At 45.2% G+C, this 18,175-nt stretch overlaps 1 protein-coding gene across 1 annotated transcript; it reads left to right on the forward strand.

Moving 5' to 3' along the window:
- The first annotated feature begins 280 nt into the window (after window positions 1-280).
- On the forward strand, window positions 281-16,694 carry LOC309355595 (uncharacterized protein). The gene is made up of 3 exons (XM_081886564.1): window positions 281-524; window positions 15,378-15,483; window positions 16,524-16,694. Exons 1-3 carry the CDS (start codon window positions 421-423, stop codon window positions 16,536-16,538), a joined length of 225 nt encoding a protein of 74 aa, XP_081742690.1. The 5' UTR covers window positions 281-420; the 3' UTR covers window positions 16,539-16,694.
- The last annotated feature ends 1,481 nt before the right edge of the window (window positions 16,695-18,175 follow it).

Here is an 18,175-nt window from a genome sequence, read left to right on the forward strand (position 1 = left end):
CCTTAAGTTGCGTGGGCAGCAAGAACGGTGCCCATCAGTTGTCACTCCCTGCTGCGGCTGATCTCCTTGGCCCTGACTATGTGGCCACCTTCCAGGTCAGAGTCCACCATCTCACCGAGAGAGGCGATTTGATTCCTGTTCCTCGCTTGCCCCCAGCCCTGTTGCAGGAAGGGGAAGGGAGGGTGCTCTGTCCCAGCTAAGCCTCTCTGCGAATTAAAAAACCTCAGCGGCTGCAGCCTATCTCAAATACCCAAGAAGATACACACACACACACACACACACACACAAATACACGCCCAGCTATCTGTCTATCCCGCATGACTGGGCAGGGCTCCGTCTGCCTCTAGCCAGAGGAATTGTCAGCACCGCTCTCCTCGATCAGTGCAGAAGACACAGGCACGCACAACCAGCAGACCCAGCATGTCAGAGAGCCACAGCGATGCCACTGCAGAGGGACAGGGCGCCCCTGACCCCACCACGGAAGAGCCACCCTGCGCCGAGCTGAAAGCCGCTTCTGAGAAATGGTAAGGGGACTGAGGGGCGAAGTGGGCAGTGAAGAGCCCCCGAGGGCAGGTACATGTCAGCTTCAAAAGCCCGCCGGGAAGTTGAGGAAGGATGCTGTGGAGTGTGGCGCACTCATGCACTGAATGGATGTGGTTGGTGGGTCGCTGAAGGCAAGAGTGGGAAGACCCCCACCCCCCAACCTGACTCCCATCTGTCTTTCCAAGGGAAGCTGCACTAGGGTGATTCTAGGTCAGATGAGTCACAGGGTGGGTTGGATGCCCAGAGGCAAAAGCTTGGGAAGAGTAACGAAGGGATACAAGCGACCTCTGCTGAATCAAGGAAAGGAGCACGCTTAGAGTCCAAAGACATGTGTGTTGGGAAACTGACCTAGCAGAAAACTGTTAGAGGGCCCCACTGTTCACACACATGCCTAGAGGGAGGCAGCTACCCATATTTTGGCACCTGATGTGGAAAATGCAAATGGCGTCCTTGCCTCATTGGCTGCAAATGATCAAGCAAGGTTCGTTTTTTAAAAGGATGACTGCCAGCGTGCCACCATTCCATCAAGATAGCCAAAATCTGCCACCAGAGGCAGCTGTGTCACTCAGCTTCAAAGAAAGGCCAGCCCTAAGCAGGCCAGGCTTATGTCTGGTCGTGGCATAGTTTGTGGCTGAAACCACAGAGCTGTGTATAAAGGTCTGCCAGCTCTTAGGACAGTTTTAGCACAGATTCCTCCTCCACCCACCTGGTTCGACATCTAATCGCCTGGCTTCACCTCTGGTTCTGATCAGCTTCCGCTTCAATGGGATTTCCTAAACCACGTAAATTGCTTCTTGGGCTTTTGGCTAAGATCAAGTGTAGCATAGCTAACAGGCAGGTGCGTTTTTTTGAGAGCTTCATTTGTTAGCTCAAAGCTGAGCGCTCTGCAAAACCTTGCCTCCTCGACTAAATCACTCACATAAAACTTTTGCAAGACCTGAGCTGCTGGTTAAGCTAGCTCGGAGCTCCTGGAAAAAACCGAGAATGCAATACCTTAGGCTTTCTGCTGCCAGCCAGCTATAACCACATTCAAATACAGTATATATGGAGCAGAGTAGGGGAAGAACGGCTGCAGGGAATGGAAGTGACTGCTTGGGGATTACCAGTTGTGAGGCCACACAGATGTCAGTATTCTGGATCAGAAACCTGTGTATATATTTATAATAAATAGGCCATGGCTTAGTCCCGGCTTTCAACGAGAACTTGGGATAAAAAGGTGAGGAGAGGAGGAACTGCAAAAGTAACAGGATATGTTTTACTTCCAGCATACATTGAAAGAGCACGTGTTAATAGTTATTAGTTTCCCTGATTTAAATGAAGTAGTAGGGATAAGAAGTGGCAACTTCCAGAGCAGCAGACTGGCCTTGAATATATGTTACTGGTGGTGTCTGTTTTTCTCACTGGCTGTATTCACACTATATATATGTGGAGCATCCTTTTGTTTATTTTTATCTACAGCAGTACTTTGGTTCTTGAACTTAATCCGTTCCAGAAGTCCGTTTGACTCCTGAAACTGTTCGAAAACCAAGGCGTGGCTTCCGATTGACTGCAGGAGCTTCCTGTACTCAATCGGAAACCACAGAAGCCACTTCGGACATTCGGCTTCCAAAAAACATTCGCAAACCAGAACATTTCCGGGTTTGCAGCGTTCGGGAGCCGATTTGTTCAACAACTAAGCCGTTCGGGAACCAAGGTACCACTGTATATCTATCTAGAGAGAAAGCTTGAGATTCAGTAGAGGTTGCCCATTAAAGCAAGTGGGGCATTGCCCAACGAACCTCAGCCACACCCAACTTGCCTGCCTTTTTACTTATAACCAGTCCAGGGGTCACTGGTCAGCAGCCAACATTTGGAGACAGTAAGGTGTCATGTACGCTTCTAGTGCTAGGAGGATGTGTCCCTGCTTACCATCTCAAATTTAGCACAAGAGGGGGAAAACAGAGCAAGGAGGGAGGGAAATGGAGGCAGGGGTACACAAAGCAGTTTTGAAACATTATACTGGTCATGTGAAGCAGTTGTGAAAGCCCAGGGGGAAAATGTGGTTTTTACTTTTCCTGTGGCGTTTTTTTCCATTTCCCCACCTTCTTCTGGGTTTTCCTTCCAGTTTTTTTCCAGACTGTCACCTCTGCACCTACATTTGATTTAAATCGGAGATAAGCCCAGTGCCTGTTTGGAAGGGGGTTGCACTCCTTCTAAAAGGAGCAGGGACACATTTTAGGCAGACTCCTTGATCTCTCTCTGTCACCAGAGGTCCAAGTCTGTGGCAAGGAGTGCGTCTTACCAAGTCCAGCCGGTTTGCCTCTTCTCTTTTTAACGGATCAGCATTTACTGATTTTTAATGGTGTTTTTGTAGGCGCCTTTTATTGATTTTATTCTTATATGTTGTATACCGCCTTGATTATTATTTTTTTATGAAAGTGTAAATTATAAATATATAAACAAACAAATGGGGCCTGGACTCCTCTAATAAAACTGCCAACTTTTCGGGTAAGGGTCATTTCACACTTACATTGTGTGCACTATTTAGCACAGCTGTGAAGAAATAGCACAACACATCATCATAATCATACAGACTAATAAGGCAATGTCTTTTACTAGGCCGACGTCAGTGATGTCAGTTTTCAAGTTACACAGGTCTCTCTCTATCAGTTTGAAAAAGTTCATCAGCACAAAAACACCACACCCAAAAGCTTGCAAACACCAACAGATAATGGCTGAATAAGACACTGGAGTACCCGTCCTGCGTTTCCTCGGGCCAATTCACATATTACTCTTTCTTTAAAAGAGAGAAAAAAGATGTGAACCTAAAATTTTATTTGAAGTGCATGCTTAAAAATATAATGAATGAGTAAAAGAAAGACACGTATCAGAGAAACAGGTTTCTGGTTGTAACTGCCTTTCCGGTGTGTACTCTGTTGTCCATAACTGTGGCCAGTTATAACTATTAATTGTAGAAGACCGTCTCGCAGCAGCCAATTGCGTATGGTCTGGTGGAGGACCAACATGCAGCATTTGTCCTAAGGTTCAAGTCCCAGAGTGGCTTGGACCAGTCTTGGAGCCTCAGTTGCCTCTCTGTGAAATGGGAGTAACTTTATGCTGGGTGGTTGTGAGGAGACAGGTAGAAGATTGTATTTGCACATGAAAGGTGCTATGGGGGGGGGAAGAGAATTGATGGAGGGGAAATGACAGCTCTGCATTTCTTCTGCCGCTCTTTGCAGTGATACTATTCAGACCCTGAGCCTCAATTAACTCAAGCAGCTAAAGCTCAACTAGGAGGATTAGAGGGTAAGGAGTAAATCCTCCTCTTGGGCCAAAGGCCAGGGTGATTCTGTGACGGATGCATTTGGCCCACAAAGCTCCCCACAGGAACTAGCACTCTGACCCATTCCTGGTAACAGGATTTTGCCAAATGCATCATATTTTTAAAATACAGGGCTCCAACCGAGCCTATCCTTTAATTTATTTTGTGCATACACACACCCACTTAAACATTTTAAAAAAACCTCTGCACAATAAACAGTGGTACCTTGGTTTTCAAGCATAATCCGTTCTGGAAGACCATTTGACTTTCGAAACATTCGAAAACCGAGGTGCAAAAGGCAGTCTGCCAATTCAATAGAGACAACTGTGAAAAACAACAGATACACGCAGCGGAAGCTGTTCAACTTCCAAGGCACGTTCGAAAACGGAAGCATTTACTTCCGGGTTTTCGGCGTTTGAAAAGTGAAATGTTCAACAATGGAGACATCAGAAAACCAAGGTGCCACTGAATATAAAACAATAATCAATATAACACTGATTTAATCAGCAAATGTTTAAAACGACTATGTGTAACTAAAGTGTGTGTCTGGATACGATTGCTGAACCAAATTAAGGCTTTGGCAAGTGCCTAAAACAGTATGGCGAGGGTGCCTGCCTAATATTAATAGGTAAGAAGTTTCAGCACGTTAAATCCCAGATTTGGGGGGGCGGGGGGAGTTCTCCCAAAGAATCTTTAGAACTGTTGTGCATTAAACGTGCTGGAAACTGTAGCTCTGAGGGGGTAAACTAGAGTCTGTAGGATTCTTTGGGGAAAGCAATGTGCTTTCTAAATGTATGGTGGGGATAAATAAATTTACCTTTGTAAGTTCACACTCTAGCTTCAGGACACAAAACAGTTGTGTATACCTTTAAAGTCCCTTCAAAACACATTCCCCCCCTCAAAGTATTCTGGGCACTGTAGTTTAGCCCTCACACAATTACAATTCCCGGCAATGCTTAACAAACTACAATACCCAGAATTATCTGAGTGAACGAATGTGCTTCAAATGTGTTTTAAAAGGTGTACTGTGTGTGCAGCCTTATTTATTGGGTTAGATCAGTGGTTTTAGGAATAAGAAGGCACAAGTTTTACCTGTATTTTTCCACCACAGTAGTTGGAGGGAGTCATAATTGGGGAAAGGGTTATGTATACACACGGACTCCTCACCTCTGCCCTGGCTATATTTCAGCTAGAAACCATAGAGAAGGGAGAGGCAGCAGATTATGTTTAGAAATCTTCCAACATAGTCTTACTTACTCTCAGCTCTGGTTTCAAATGCACCCAGAAGACCTACTTCTTGCTCAGCAAATAATCTTGGACAATTATTTTGTTTGCTTGTTTTCTGTATTTTGATGCCATCTTCCAGAGCGACAGCCCTCTCAAGGCAGCCACAATCAAGATGTGTAGAGACATTGTTGGCTTAGAACATGGCTAGGTTGTTCTTTTTATCAATTCAGGTCAAAGCTGGTTTGGGATAAATGCAGCATTTCATAATAAATGATAGGATAGATATGGATTGTGACTAATGCTCTGTGTACAGTGAGGAATGCTGAGAATTCGGCTATAGTGCAAGGTTGCCATATGTCCGGAGTTTCCCAGGTATATCCAGAATACTGCAATTGGAAGCAGTGACCAGGCGGAAATCGATTAAAAAACAAATGTCCGGGGAAATCTGGACATGTGACAACCCATGTTGGCAATGTTGCTTTTGGTTATTTTCCCTAAAAATAGCTCAAAAACATTGGAAGGGTGGCAAAAATAACCTTTTCTATCCGGATTTTCACTTTGAAATACAGCAACCCTATTAGAGATCTCTAGGCTTTAAATCTCAAATACAAAGCCTGCATCCCTTTGTAATTTTGGAGATATTCTCTCCTTTCCTTAAGCACCTCTCCCCTCACCACTACCCTACTGTCCCCTGCTTTTTCTTTTGTGACATCACTGTGATTTTATAATCTCTCGCTCACTCGCTCACACACACACACACACACTTGTTTCCGTCTGCCAGGCTAATCCTAAAATGCCTGCGGAGGGGATTTTCTTTTGGAAGATGATAGTTTGGATTTACCAGAAATAATACACTACCAAGCTCGTCCCCCCCCCTTTTTTTTTTTCTTTTTTCTTTTTTTGCTAATGACCAGGTGGCTTGAGCTAAAAAAGACTTAGAAAAGATGAGCTGGCAGGGTACATGCTGCTCTCTAGAGACAGGGCAGACACCTAATGAAAAGCAGTCATTTTGCACATGCATACATACATACATACATACATTCCAGAGCAAAGCCACCACACTTCAAGCAAAAAAAAAAGGTGCTAGTATTGCAATACTGCACGCATATAACAAATATACACCATTATTGTTTATTATTTTAAGATATTTTTCGTTATACTGCTTTTCTAAAGCAAAGTGCCCAAGGCAGCTTACAAACCAAAAGCAATAAAAGATGGCTTCACATATGTCTCATTATTGATGGAACAATTTTCTTTGGTGAGAAAGATGGTGGTCTCCTATATCCAGTTCTTTTGGATATAGCTATCTGGTATAGCCTTGCCTTCTTAAATACTTTCTTGATGGGTGACCCTGGTCTTTGTCCCCTTAGCAACCCACACTCAGCTAGCTATCACCAGGCAGGCCTCGCTTGTTAACCTAGGGTTCAATGCATGGCACAGTGTAACTTTCCAAACCTCAATTAAATTCTAGCTTTTATTGGACCCAGGAATTCAGGGTGTCTCACACCCCACATCATAGCGCAGATAGGGACTTTGTGTAAGCAGACCTTTGTGTAACTATTTTGTTATACTTTTTCGGAGTACCTTGTGAGTGTAGGTTATGGTTGTCATATTTCAACAAGGACACCCTAAAAAAATTGACCTTTTTTTTTAGGAAACCCTCAAAGTTTTTGAGCTTCTTTTTTTTACAAAAATACTCCCAAAAAAACAGGGGGTTTTTATTGACTTGTCTAAGATCCAGGACAAAGCACCACCTTTCAGGCAAGACCCCCTGGACGTCAATTCCGCCTTTGAAATCCTGGCAACGTCGGGGAAAATCCAGACGCATAGCCGCCCTAGCGTAGGTGTGTTTTATGTGTGTGCTTTCGTGGTTTTAAGATTAGTCACTCTGACTGGTTTATGTTTGGACAGGAAAAATGGGGTGCATTTCATGTAAATAAATCTGTGAATTAAAAATGTCGCAACACACTCTGATCGACCCCAGCAGCTCTGATCTGGCTGTTGGTACTAATGCAGGATGACAAGAACGCCCTGTGACTTGCCATCTGCCAGGCTGTGTTGGGGATGGGGACATAGCTGCCACTAATGAGGCCGCAGGGATTTTTGATCAGCAGGGGACAATCAATTACATAACTGGACTCAGGGAGCGGAAGGGAAGAGAGGGAAGAGGGAAGAGGGAAGAGAGACACGGCACACTTGCCAAGGTCAGCAACGGGGCAGGACAAGGAATGGCAGCATATGTCTCTAAATATCAGTCGCTGGGGGTCACGGGTGGGGAGAGGGCTGCTGAGCTCAAGTCCTGATTGCAGGTTCCCATAGGCATCTGGGCTGGCCACTGGGAGAGCAGGAAGCTGGTCTAGATGAGCCATGGGCCTGATCCAGCAGCGCTCTCCGTACATACAAGTCATGACTCACATCCAATGTGTGCTCAGATACCTAGGGAAGTTGTGCGGTCCCCGTCATTGAACCTTGTCGAGGAAAGCCGGAGCAGTGATGTGTCCGCTTACAAATTGCCAAGACAGAAGATACAGGTTTACATAACACATGCACAGCTCAATGTATATCTACAGGTGCAAAATTTAGAAATAATATAGTAATTCAAATAGAAATGCAGTATATGTCACCAGTGCTATTTTTCTAGAAAAAGAGGTGCCGGAACTCACCATGAACACCTCCTCCCTTGTTCTCTTATTATGGCAATGGCACCCACCTGAAAGGTGCTGGAACTGAGTTTCGGCAAGTTCCAGCAGAAAAAAAGGTTTGTGGCAAGAGGACTGATGGCCTTTCAAATAGAGGACTGTCCTCTGTAAAGTAGGTCACATGGCCTGGTCTAGCGAGCAACCTGTCTCAAGCTGTGGGCCTAGAGCAGCTGTGGTCAAGAGAAAGAGAGCACTGTATAAATATCAATGTTTGTTATTGTGATGTTGGTGCCGACAAGGCTGACGGATCTTGACTATACAGTCGTACCTTGGAAGTCGAACAGAATCCATTCTGGAAGTCCGTTCGACTTCCAAAACATTCAGAAACCAAAGCACAACTTCCAATTGGCTGCAGGAAGCTCCTGCAGCCAATCAGAAGCCACGGAAGCCCCATCGGACATTTGGGTTCCAAAGAACGTTTGCAAACCAGAACACTCACTTCTGGGTTTGCAGCGTTCTGGAGCCAAAACATCCGAGTACCAAGGCATTTGGGATCCAAGGTATGACTGTATTGGCTTGGGGAAGTCCTATCAACTTGATCTATCCTACAGATGGATTGAAGCATAGCTTTTGCTGACTAAAAGGCAAAAGAGAACCTTAAAATGCATTTTTTTAAAGTACTCAGTTTTAGGATTTTTGACGATGATGGTGATAATAGTTCAGTCCTTAATAATAATAAATAATCTCTTGTCATTTGAACTTAAGTTGAGATCTTACTACTTAAAATCTCTTTGTAGGTAGGTTTCAGTTTAAGTTTATCAGTTATGGTGAGGGGGAGACAGGAAAGATCTCTGATCGCTGTGCAGGATTTGGGCCAAATTCAATCCAAGTTGAATGACTTTGGGGTTTTTTTAATGAAGAATCATAGAACTGTAGAGTTGGAAGGGACCAAAAGAGCATATACCAAATATCTTACTTCTGACATATTGTGATTGCAGTGTTAAAAACTGCAGGTGCTGAATCTTTTAAATCTATGAACACTTAAAATTGTACTTTGCAAAGAAAAAGAAAGAAAGGAAGAAAGGAAGGAAGGAAGGAAGGAAGGAAGGAAGGAAGGAAGGAAGGAAGGAAGAAAGAAAGAAAGAACTCTGCACTGTATGTTTGCATGCTCAATCCTGTTAATCTGTGGACCTGATGGGAGACGACAGGCAAAGGCAGCCAGCCAGATCCTCCTATCTCTACGCAGCAAACGTCTCCAATGGCTGGCACCTGCACAACCACGTGGATCCCAACTAATCCACTGCCAGCAGCACATCCCTGACCCACATTGGGCTCTTCTTGCTGCGTTTCCCTGGCAACAGGCCCTGCGTGGAACTGTGGGATTGGTGTGATGGTCTGTGATAACTCCGTGTGCCAGCACACTGCTCAGCAAAGGAAGCTTTCCCCCGTCTCCTTATCGGAAGAAGAGTCAGCGGTTGATTTGCTGCCTGCTAATGCTGTTCAGTGAACAGAGCCAGGTGTGGGGCGGACGGCAGGGAGGGGGTAGAGTTCTGCTGAATGTTTCACCAACCATCCTACAAGTTGTTCTGCATCTTTTGGCACTCTTAAATACGCCCAGCGCTTTAAGGTAGCTTCTAAGTTTTCCCTCGCCCACCATTTCCTGCCAAAACACAAAGGGGGCCAGGCGGCAGGTCTAACCAGCACATAGCACCCTATGGGGCAACACACCTCCATTTTCTACACTAACTCCAGAACGTCCAAAATGGAGAAGGGTGTTATGGCATGGCAACCAGAGAGGCAGGGAGCAGGAGAGAAGCTGACTCAGCACAGGCTTCATTAGGACCAAACAGAGTGGACAGCCATGCGGCAATAATGTGGCTTGTCTAGCCCCGCGCAAGTAACCCTTTACTTGCCGCAGTGTCCCTGTACACACTTCCACTCACACATTTTAAAAATAATGAAGAAAGCTCCTTCGTCCGAATTAAACACACACAAAATTGACTGTTGTTAGTTCCATGCAATTTGAACCAGGAGGGTCTGACAAAACTGGGAGGTTAGAGAACAAACACACTTGGCCATTCCTTGTTAGCTTATGCCATGTCTGTGCTAGCCTCAACGTAATGGGATAAATAGAACGTGAAGTGTTTTGTGTGTGCTGTTAAGGCCTGCAAAGCATTCTCCTGCAGTCTATCTAAAACCGCTGTGTAGGAGCTGCCAGTCAATACATCAAACCAAACAGATGTAGAAAGTCTTTGGGATGCAAGTCAAGGTGGGCAGAAGATAGCAAACCAAACCTTGACCTAACAAGGGGCTAACAGTCCTCAAGGGGCTATTAGAATCAATGGTATATCTCCTTTGTTTTTTGTTTTGTTTTTTAAATAATTTTTATTTGGTTTTACAAATTTATTCACATTCCAAATCACAAATAGTAAAAATTACACAAGATTCTTTCGAATCTCTAGACTTCCCTCGTCCCCTCCATTGGTTCTTTAGTTAACTTTTTCAACTGCATATTACAAATCACTCTAGTTTTTCAGGTTTCCATTGTGTCCAAAGTCTATGTAACATTACAAGAGTTATTTAAGACCTGCTAAAGAGTTCAAGTGTTTACAGTGGTCTCTCAAGTATAATATAAATTTTCCCCGATTCTTTGTTGAAGTTCTGATCCTCCTGGTTTCTGATTTTCCCAGTCATTTTTGCCATCTCTGCATAGTCCAACAGCTCATTCTGCCATTCCACTCTGGTAGGGACCTTGTCGTATTTCCAGCTCTGGACAACCAACATCCTTGCAGCTGTTGTTGCAGTCATAAACAGCCTTTTCTGATCCTTCGGTATCTCTGCATCTAATGGTATATCTCCTTTGTGCTCAGTTAGGTGTTAGAATCCCTGAGCTATATCAATGAAGATACAAACTTGCATAAATAGCTTACCCCAGAGTATGGCTTATGGAATACAGGAGATAATTAACTCCACCCACACCAGCATTTTGCATCCAGCTCGGGCCCCTCCAAGACACCATTTTGCACCTGGCTCGGACTGGTGGACCTCACAGTAATAATAATAAGTACTTGTACCCCACCCATCCAGCTGGGTTGCGCCAGCCACTCTGGAAGTTCCTGCAAACCTGACATCTGTCTGCGCCTGATATGAGCTACACAGGGATGAGCATGGCTGGATTAAGCCCACCTTCTTTAGAAACACATGCCAAGAAGTTAACATAGGGTTCCTGGGGACAGTCCCTAGATTTGCAAATCTGTCCCCGGACAAATTCCGTCCCCAGAATGTCCCCAGATTTGCAAATCTGTCCCTGGGAAACGTGGCAGTGGCAGCCTCAGTAGCCTGGAGCCAGCCTGGTAGCGCAGTTGGCTCTGGCTGGCTTCAGGAGCTGTTCACTGCTCACTGCTGCCACCACTGCCAAAGGGGAACTGGGGACGTGTAGTGGTACAAATCTCCTGCCCCCTTTCCCCTTTGTTTTTACTGATAGGGGAGGCTCGGGAGTTGCGGGCAGGCGGCCGTTGCCCAGGAGGGGTGCAAGGCACGCGGTTTCTCTGCCGGGCAAAGTGCAAAGCCCTTCTTTCGCACCCTGTGAAACATAAATGTGCAGTGTTTTTTAAAAAACTGGGCAATGACGCGTCACCTGCCCATGACTCCCGAGCCCCCTTCCCCCTTTGTAAGGACAGATAGGGGGAGGCTCAGGTACCGCAGGCAGGCAGCCATTACCCAGTTTTTTTTTAAAAAAAATGTTTCACAGGGTGCAAAAGAAGGGCTTTGCGCCTTTATACAATTTGCATGTGTGCTTGGGCCCAGGGTCTTTTGCCTCACCATCCCCACTGCTGACTCCCTGTTGCTCCTCAGCTTCAAAAAAAAAAAAAAAGTGTCCCCAGATTCATTGAAAAAATTCTGGTAACCATAAGTTAACATCCAAGAATGGTCCATACCTACTGGCTTCCAACAAAAGGACAAAGCTGTCGCCCTGAGGCTCTTTTTGTCTGGAATGTGCTCAGTTGTAGCAGACAGGAAAGGGGCCCAAGTGAGGAGGAATTTGAGCAACTGAACCAGGCAGAGAGAGGCAGAAACAGCAGTGAAGACTATTCTGATCTCAGTGGGATCCCTCTCCTATCAGGTCACAAAGGGCTGGATGCCCTCCATGCCAAGAGAGACAGTTACCATGGAGGTGCCATCATGGTCTCATTGTTAGCAGAATAATTCACTTAATATTCTCAATTCATAAGGTGGGGGTGTTCTTCCTTTACCTTTTATGAAAACCCGTCAAACTTTCAGGCCCTCCAAGTGTCCCTATTTTCCAGGGACAGTCCCGGATTTAGAAACACCATCCCGGTTTCTGATTTGATCCCGGAATGTCCCACTTTTACTTAGGATATCCCTATTTTCATTGGAGAAATGTTGGAGGGTATGGAGTTATCCGACCCCTGAGGCGTCTGAAGGCAATCCTGTATAGAGAAGTGTTTAATGTTTTATTGTGTTTTTATATATGTTGGAAGGTGCCCAGAGTGGCTGGGGCAACTCAGTAAGATGCGGGGAGTATAAATAGTAAACTTATCATTATGGAATGGGATGTCCCTATTTTCATCGGAGAAATGTTGGTAGGTATGCATTTTACTACTGAGAAGCCCCACTGAAGTTAAAGGGCCTTACTTACACCCAAGTGTACATGAGGATTGACCATAATTGACTTTTTGCTGCATGATGACCTCTCTCTTCTGTGGAGACTCAGTTGATTCAGCTGTGCAGGGAAGGCAGACTTCAAAATCTGCAGAAGTCCAACAATCCTTAGAGGTGGGGGAAGCACGAAGGACAAAAACTCTAGAAAAGTGGTACAGTTCAGGAATTCAGAGGAAACTCAGATAATTAGTAAAGTTAGCGTTGTTGATACTTCTCATGTGATGTAAATGGTTGTATATGGAATGGTTTATTGAATGAATGGACTTGAAACCAGTTAGGCTTGCTGAAATGCCACAGGAGTCAAAGGAAGGGAACTCAGTAATAACCAGAAATTCAAGTACAGTATCTTATTTTGGAACTTAAAGGAAATCTGTCGTTTCGAAGATGCTGGGGAAAATATTCCTGGATAAGGTCTGAAACTTATAATAAAATTAATAGTTCATTGTTAATTAAGTACGCTAAACTTAGTCCCTTTCTTTGTTAACTGCAATACAGCCCCCCCCCTTCCCATTTACGCAGGCATTGCATTTTGAGTTATCACACATGATGGCTGAGTGTGCATAAGCCCATTATGCCCCTGTTCTGACCCCTTCTCCAGCCACTTCTGGGTTGCTGTGATGCACACGTGCGCAATCAGTTGGACGCACATAAATTGGTTGTACATAAGCCAATCGGAAACCACTATAAATATACATTCATGTTGTAAATTAGGTTCTTTCCAAGAGAACCTCCCTGGCTTTGAGGGCAGGAATAATCCTTAACATTTCAGCAGAGCTTTTTCCATTGGAGGAAAAAAACTCATAAATATAACTTCGGTTAAGATTCTTTATGGAGAGGCACAACTATTTTAATAATCTTCTAAAAAGGCTTTTGAAACATGTTTTTTATCACTGTGCAACTGCATTGTGTTTTTATCTGTGCTATACACTCCCGTCTCTTGCCATTATGGAAATATTATTTGATAATTTGAAGCAAGTGTTCTTATAAAGACCTTCCCTCTAGTCTTTTTGATTCAAAAATATTCTATTCAGTGTCACTTCTGCCAGAACCCAGTGAAGCTCAGGCTGGTCTACTTCCTCCATGAGATATCTTGCATTGTCTAGTAACACCCAGACTCTTTCTCGCAAGCGGCTTACCTTGCATGCTGCTACCTTAGGGTCACTAGTTCAGAGGCATCAAGAACAACCAACCTGTGCATGGGGCCACCCTCAAAAACAGAGACTACGTGAGCTAAAGGAGATGTAAGCTTGATGTACTTATGTACTTACGAGACAGTGTGTGTGACCTCAAGCTACTACAACTGAAATACTACAACACCTAAGGCGTAGACGAGTCGACGAAAGGGAAACTAGCCTTTGCTAATCGCTTTAGCTCCAAAAGGTACTGAACTGACCTAGGTCTCTAAAATTCCCAATTGGTGCCACGGAGATCTCCACCAAACTTGCAATTCTTCTCCCTGCCATCAAAGGCTTCATATGCTACGTTTCCGTGAGAGTACCAGAACAGGGGCCAGGGCAAACAGGCAGCAATTCTCTTGGCATTTTATGAGAGCTTGCTCCAAATAGATCTGCAGGCTCCAGCAGGACCTTTCTCTATGCTTATCTCAGAAGCGACCCTCCCTCTGCCAGCTTTGCTGCTGCTATCTCTGGCCCGCAGGCCTAACCACCAGCACTTGGGTCTCTTGGTTGGAGGGTGGTAGGTAGTATCTGCAAGCAGTTTGCAGCCTTTTGAGAATGAGCCTGTCCCAGGCTACCACCTATCTGGGAGGTTTTATTGTGCTTCCATTAACAACTGCATAGTATGTGTCTTTTTGTTGTTGTTGTTGTTTTTAAAGGAAGGAGAAAATAGGTGACACTTTGCCCAGCATTGCAGTTAGAAAAGAGTTCAGCCGCCTTATTTTGGCCAGCCATCCAGTTGATCAAAACACATAATAGGAAAAACAGAAACAAAGACACCTTTAGCAAGGTCAGCAAGCATCAAGCAGGCAGCGAGTCTCTCCTGGCTATGGGTGGCCCTCTGCTACCACCTGGCGGCCAATCCATCTAAAGTTAATTGACACAAGGCACAAAATATGCAAGGTGAAAGTTACAAGTGAGGGGAAGGTGCTGTTGCTGCTCATTGAAAGCACTCAGATTATAATGGTAGCAAGGACAAGGTCCTGAATTCCTCGTGACCTCTATTTTTTAAATCTTCACTCCTGATCTATAGCCCAATGTGCTGATTGCATGAGGAAATGTTTATTGGCTTTCTCTTCAGACACCCAAGACCTTGTTATGGCAAAATGATGGTTGTTTCTTTTTTATTGCTTTTCAGGAGAAATCACATTATTGTTTAGCCCTTAGAACCTTGAAGGTGTCCTCTAGATGACCTGCTTATTGAGCATGCACAAAGCTCACACAGGTTAGAACATGCCCAGTCATTCTTAGGCAATACTTCCGATTTGGTTACAGGGAGATTTACATGACAGGCATCCATCCCGTTTTTTGTGCTTGCTGCACGTTTATAGACTACTTCCTGTTAACCATTCATTTGCCATGCACTCCCCCTCACTATCCTAACCACAAGAAGACTGCTGTTTACGTGGAGTTGTTGCAATAGGGTCGGGGCAATAGAGTGTTTTAATCCACTTTAATTGCACAAACCCAAATGTCCAGCATGTTTAAATGCACTTTGTTAAGCTAAATTCCTTCCATCACGTTCCACTGGGTGGGTGGGTGCTTCCAGTATGAGCTGCCAGGTTATGGTTTTTGAGGGTGCAAATGCCTGCCTTGGATCTATCCAGATAATAGGCTCACAAGCACATTATGGAGTAGTCCTGCAAACCTAGAATAAAAAAGGGTTGCCAAAGCACAACATCTAGGCACTGAACGACTCCAAGCTGCTGCAAGTGTGCATGCTTGTTTGGGGTTTTTTGCAAGTCAAAATCTTTATTTACAGGGCAGGAAATGTAAAGGCTCTTCACTGTTTATATTTACCTCCTATAGCATTAAAGAAAAGGGAGGAGAGGCATGCAAGGAGCTGCTGGAGGCGTACCACTCGTGTCTGCGGGCACTGGGCATGGCCCACCAAGATCTAGATGCCAACCCCTTGGTAAGATATTGTCCTATACAGCGCAAACAGTTGAAATGAAGGGGTGGGTGCTGAATTTAAAAGGTATAGAGACAATAGCAATACTCTGGATTCAGCAGTAAATGGGATGCATTAACTGCAGCACCCTGGGACACAGGACTACCTGCCACCAAAGGAAGTCCCTGAGGTAGTGGCGGCTGTGGCAACAAGACCTAGGCTCTCCATTCCTAGCTCTTTTTCAAAAGTGACCCTTCTGGGACATATAGTTGTGGACCAGGGATAATACAGCATAGATGAGAGGCAGTATGAGGAATGGGGAAGAATAACATATCAGCCCACCCTGGAGACTAGTACTGACACACACACCCTAAAGGGTGCCTGGGCATTTAACACAAGAGCCCCGGCTTTTCCTCCCAAGATGACAAGATGGGAGGAAGCTCCATGTGCTGGATTTCTGCTAGTCAGAGGAACCTTGCCAAACAAGAGTGAGCAGCCATAGATCTAAGACTAGGGGGAGGCTTGCAGTCAGCAATACTAAGGTAAAGGTAAAGGTAAAAGTTCAGGACCCCTGGATGGTTAAATCTAGTCAAACTTGATTATGGGGTTGCTGCGCTCATCTCACTTCAAGCGGAGGAAGCCGGCGTTTGTCCGCAGCTTTCTGGGTCATGTGGCCAGCAGGACTAAACTGCTTCTGGCGGAATGGAACATCATGATGGAAGCCAGAGTGCACAGAAATGCCATTTCCCTTCCCGCTTCAGCGGTACCCATTTATCTACTTGCACTAGTATGCTTTCGAACTGCTAGGTTGGCAGGAGCAGGGACAGAGAAACGGGAGCTCACCCCATCGTGGGGATTCAAACTGCTGACCTTCCAATCAGCAAGCCCAAGAGGCTCAGTGGTTTAGACCACAGTGCCACCTTGCTATATCCATTCTTCACAGAAATTGTGACAGGTATAGAATAGGTAAGGGCTGGGAAAGAGAGAGAAGCTGGAGACTGTAATGCCGAGGGGAGGAACACCCAACTTTATCACCCTATGGTTTCCCTTCCTTATTCTTACAGCCGCCAAGTCACTGAGGGACCTGCTTGACTGAGTCTTCCGGCTCCCGGAAACTCCGTGGCACTCAAGAAGCAAAGTTCCAGGGCGGAGACTGCGCAGAGCTGGAAGCGACGCTCCCTGGAGCCGCTGGACCAAGGGCTCCCAAGTGCAATAAAGCCCTTTTATTTTACACAGGCTGGGCCTGCATTAGTTACCGAGTCGTTGCTCTTTAATCCACCCACATCAGGGTGCTCCTGGCCCACCTTGAAATCCTTGCCTCCCCCAGGAGGTTATTGACCCTGCCTTTGCTGTATCTGCTTCAAATATGTATCATTTATATATAGCACCTTAAAAGAAAAGTTTGAAAAAGCGCTTTATGATCCTTTCTTGCCTCAAGTGCCTGCTGAGCCAGCCCCGAAAGAGGTCCATTTCTACTTCTCCTCATTGCTGTCGCCACAACCAATCCTAGACATCACACATGCAGACAGTGCTTTGCATCCAGATCTCAGAAGACATTTCAACTAAACTTCTGTGGCAACCCAGGAAAAAAACAAAAAGAAAAGGGGAACTGTCTCTGTGGACCTTGGTTCAACAGGCTTGATGCAGCCTGCAGAAGTTAAGTGCTCATATAATCCAAGAAAATGGGCAGCTCTTTTTCCAGTAAAAGGTGGTGCAAATATTAGAAACTCAGTCCATCTCTAAGTTTCCTTTACTTTCCGGGGTTCTTCAGTCCAGCCCCAACCAGCCATTTTAGCAAGGAAACATCAGGCACAATTGCATACACCAATGCTGCACACAATAATGTGTTGACCTGGAAGGGGGCGTAAAAGGATATTTCACAGCTTTGAAGGGATTGTTCTCTTGCCTGTATCCAGGCCACTCACTATGGCCCAGTCTGGGAGGCAATTGAGCCCACATGGCTGCTTTGCACATTGATCTCAAGGATAGGAAGAGATCAATGGATTGTGTAGGATTTGGGCATTCGTGTTTCAGGGTGTAAGACTTGCCCATGCAGATTCTTACATTTGTTGCTCAAGATACTAGCAACATTCCTTCTACCAGTGTGGCACAAAGATTTCAAAACTGGGTTCGCACTCTTGCTTACTAGCAGAACTTATTGCACCTCAGAATCTGGATCCCATCACAGAACTCGCAAAGTCTGATTCACAAGGACATGAATAAATAAGTAGAAAGACAAACACAAATCAGACAAGTTAGAAACCTGCCCTATCTGATCCAGACCCACTCTCAGGATTGCTCCAAAAGCTTTATGTGACGTCCAGGCTTTTCTTCTTAGTTGCCTCTTGCAAATTTTCATGTTTGCAGAATACTTTCCAGCCTCTCCAATTCGAAAGACAATCAGGGTGCCACAATATTCCAGTCACACCATAGCTGAAGTTGGTGGCACAGGGCCCTGCTAAACATTCAAGAGTGCTGCATTTCAACCCATGTTGTCCATTTTGAGAATTTCAATGTGATGGGGTGGCCGGGTAGAGTGGAACTTGGCGGCTGCTCCACAACCAGCGCCTGTGGTCATGTTTAAGAGGCAAGCAAACATAGTCAACACACTAAACCAGGGGCAAGGAACCTTTCACTTTCCAGATGTTGCCAAACTACAACTCCCTTCACCCCAGCCACTAGACCTGCTTGGTGGGGCTGATGGGAGCTGTGGCTC

The sequence above is a fragment of the Podarcis melisellensis genome, assembly GCF_964234715.1.
Source record: "Podarcis melisellensis genome assembly, chromosome: 13".
NCBI classification, from domain to species: Eukaryota; Metazoa; Chordata; class Lepidosauria; order Squamata; family Lacertidae; genus Podarcis; species Podarcis melisellensis.

Excerpts from the sequence above, each read along its gene's own strand:
- LOC309355595 (XM_081886564.1), top strand. The coding sequence starts at position 421 with ATGTCAGAGAGCCACAGCGATGCCACTGCAGAGGGACAGGGCGCCCCT. Across the intron at positions 525-15,377 it reads AAAGCCGCTTCTGAGAAATG|CATTAAAGAAAAGGGAGGAG; the intron begins GTAAGGGGACTG and ends TACCTCCTATAG.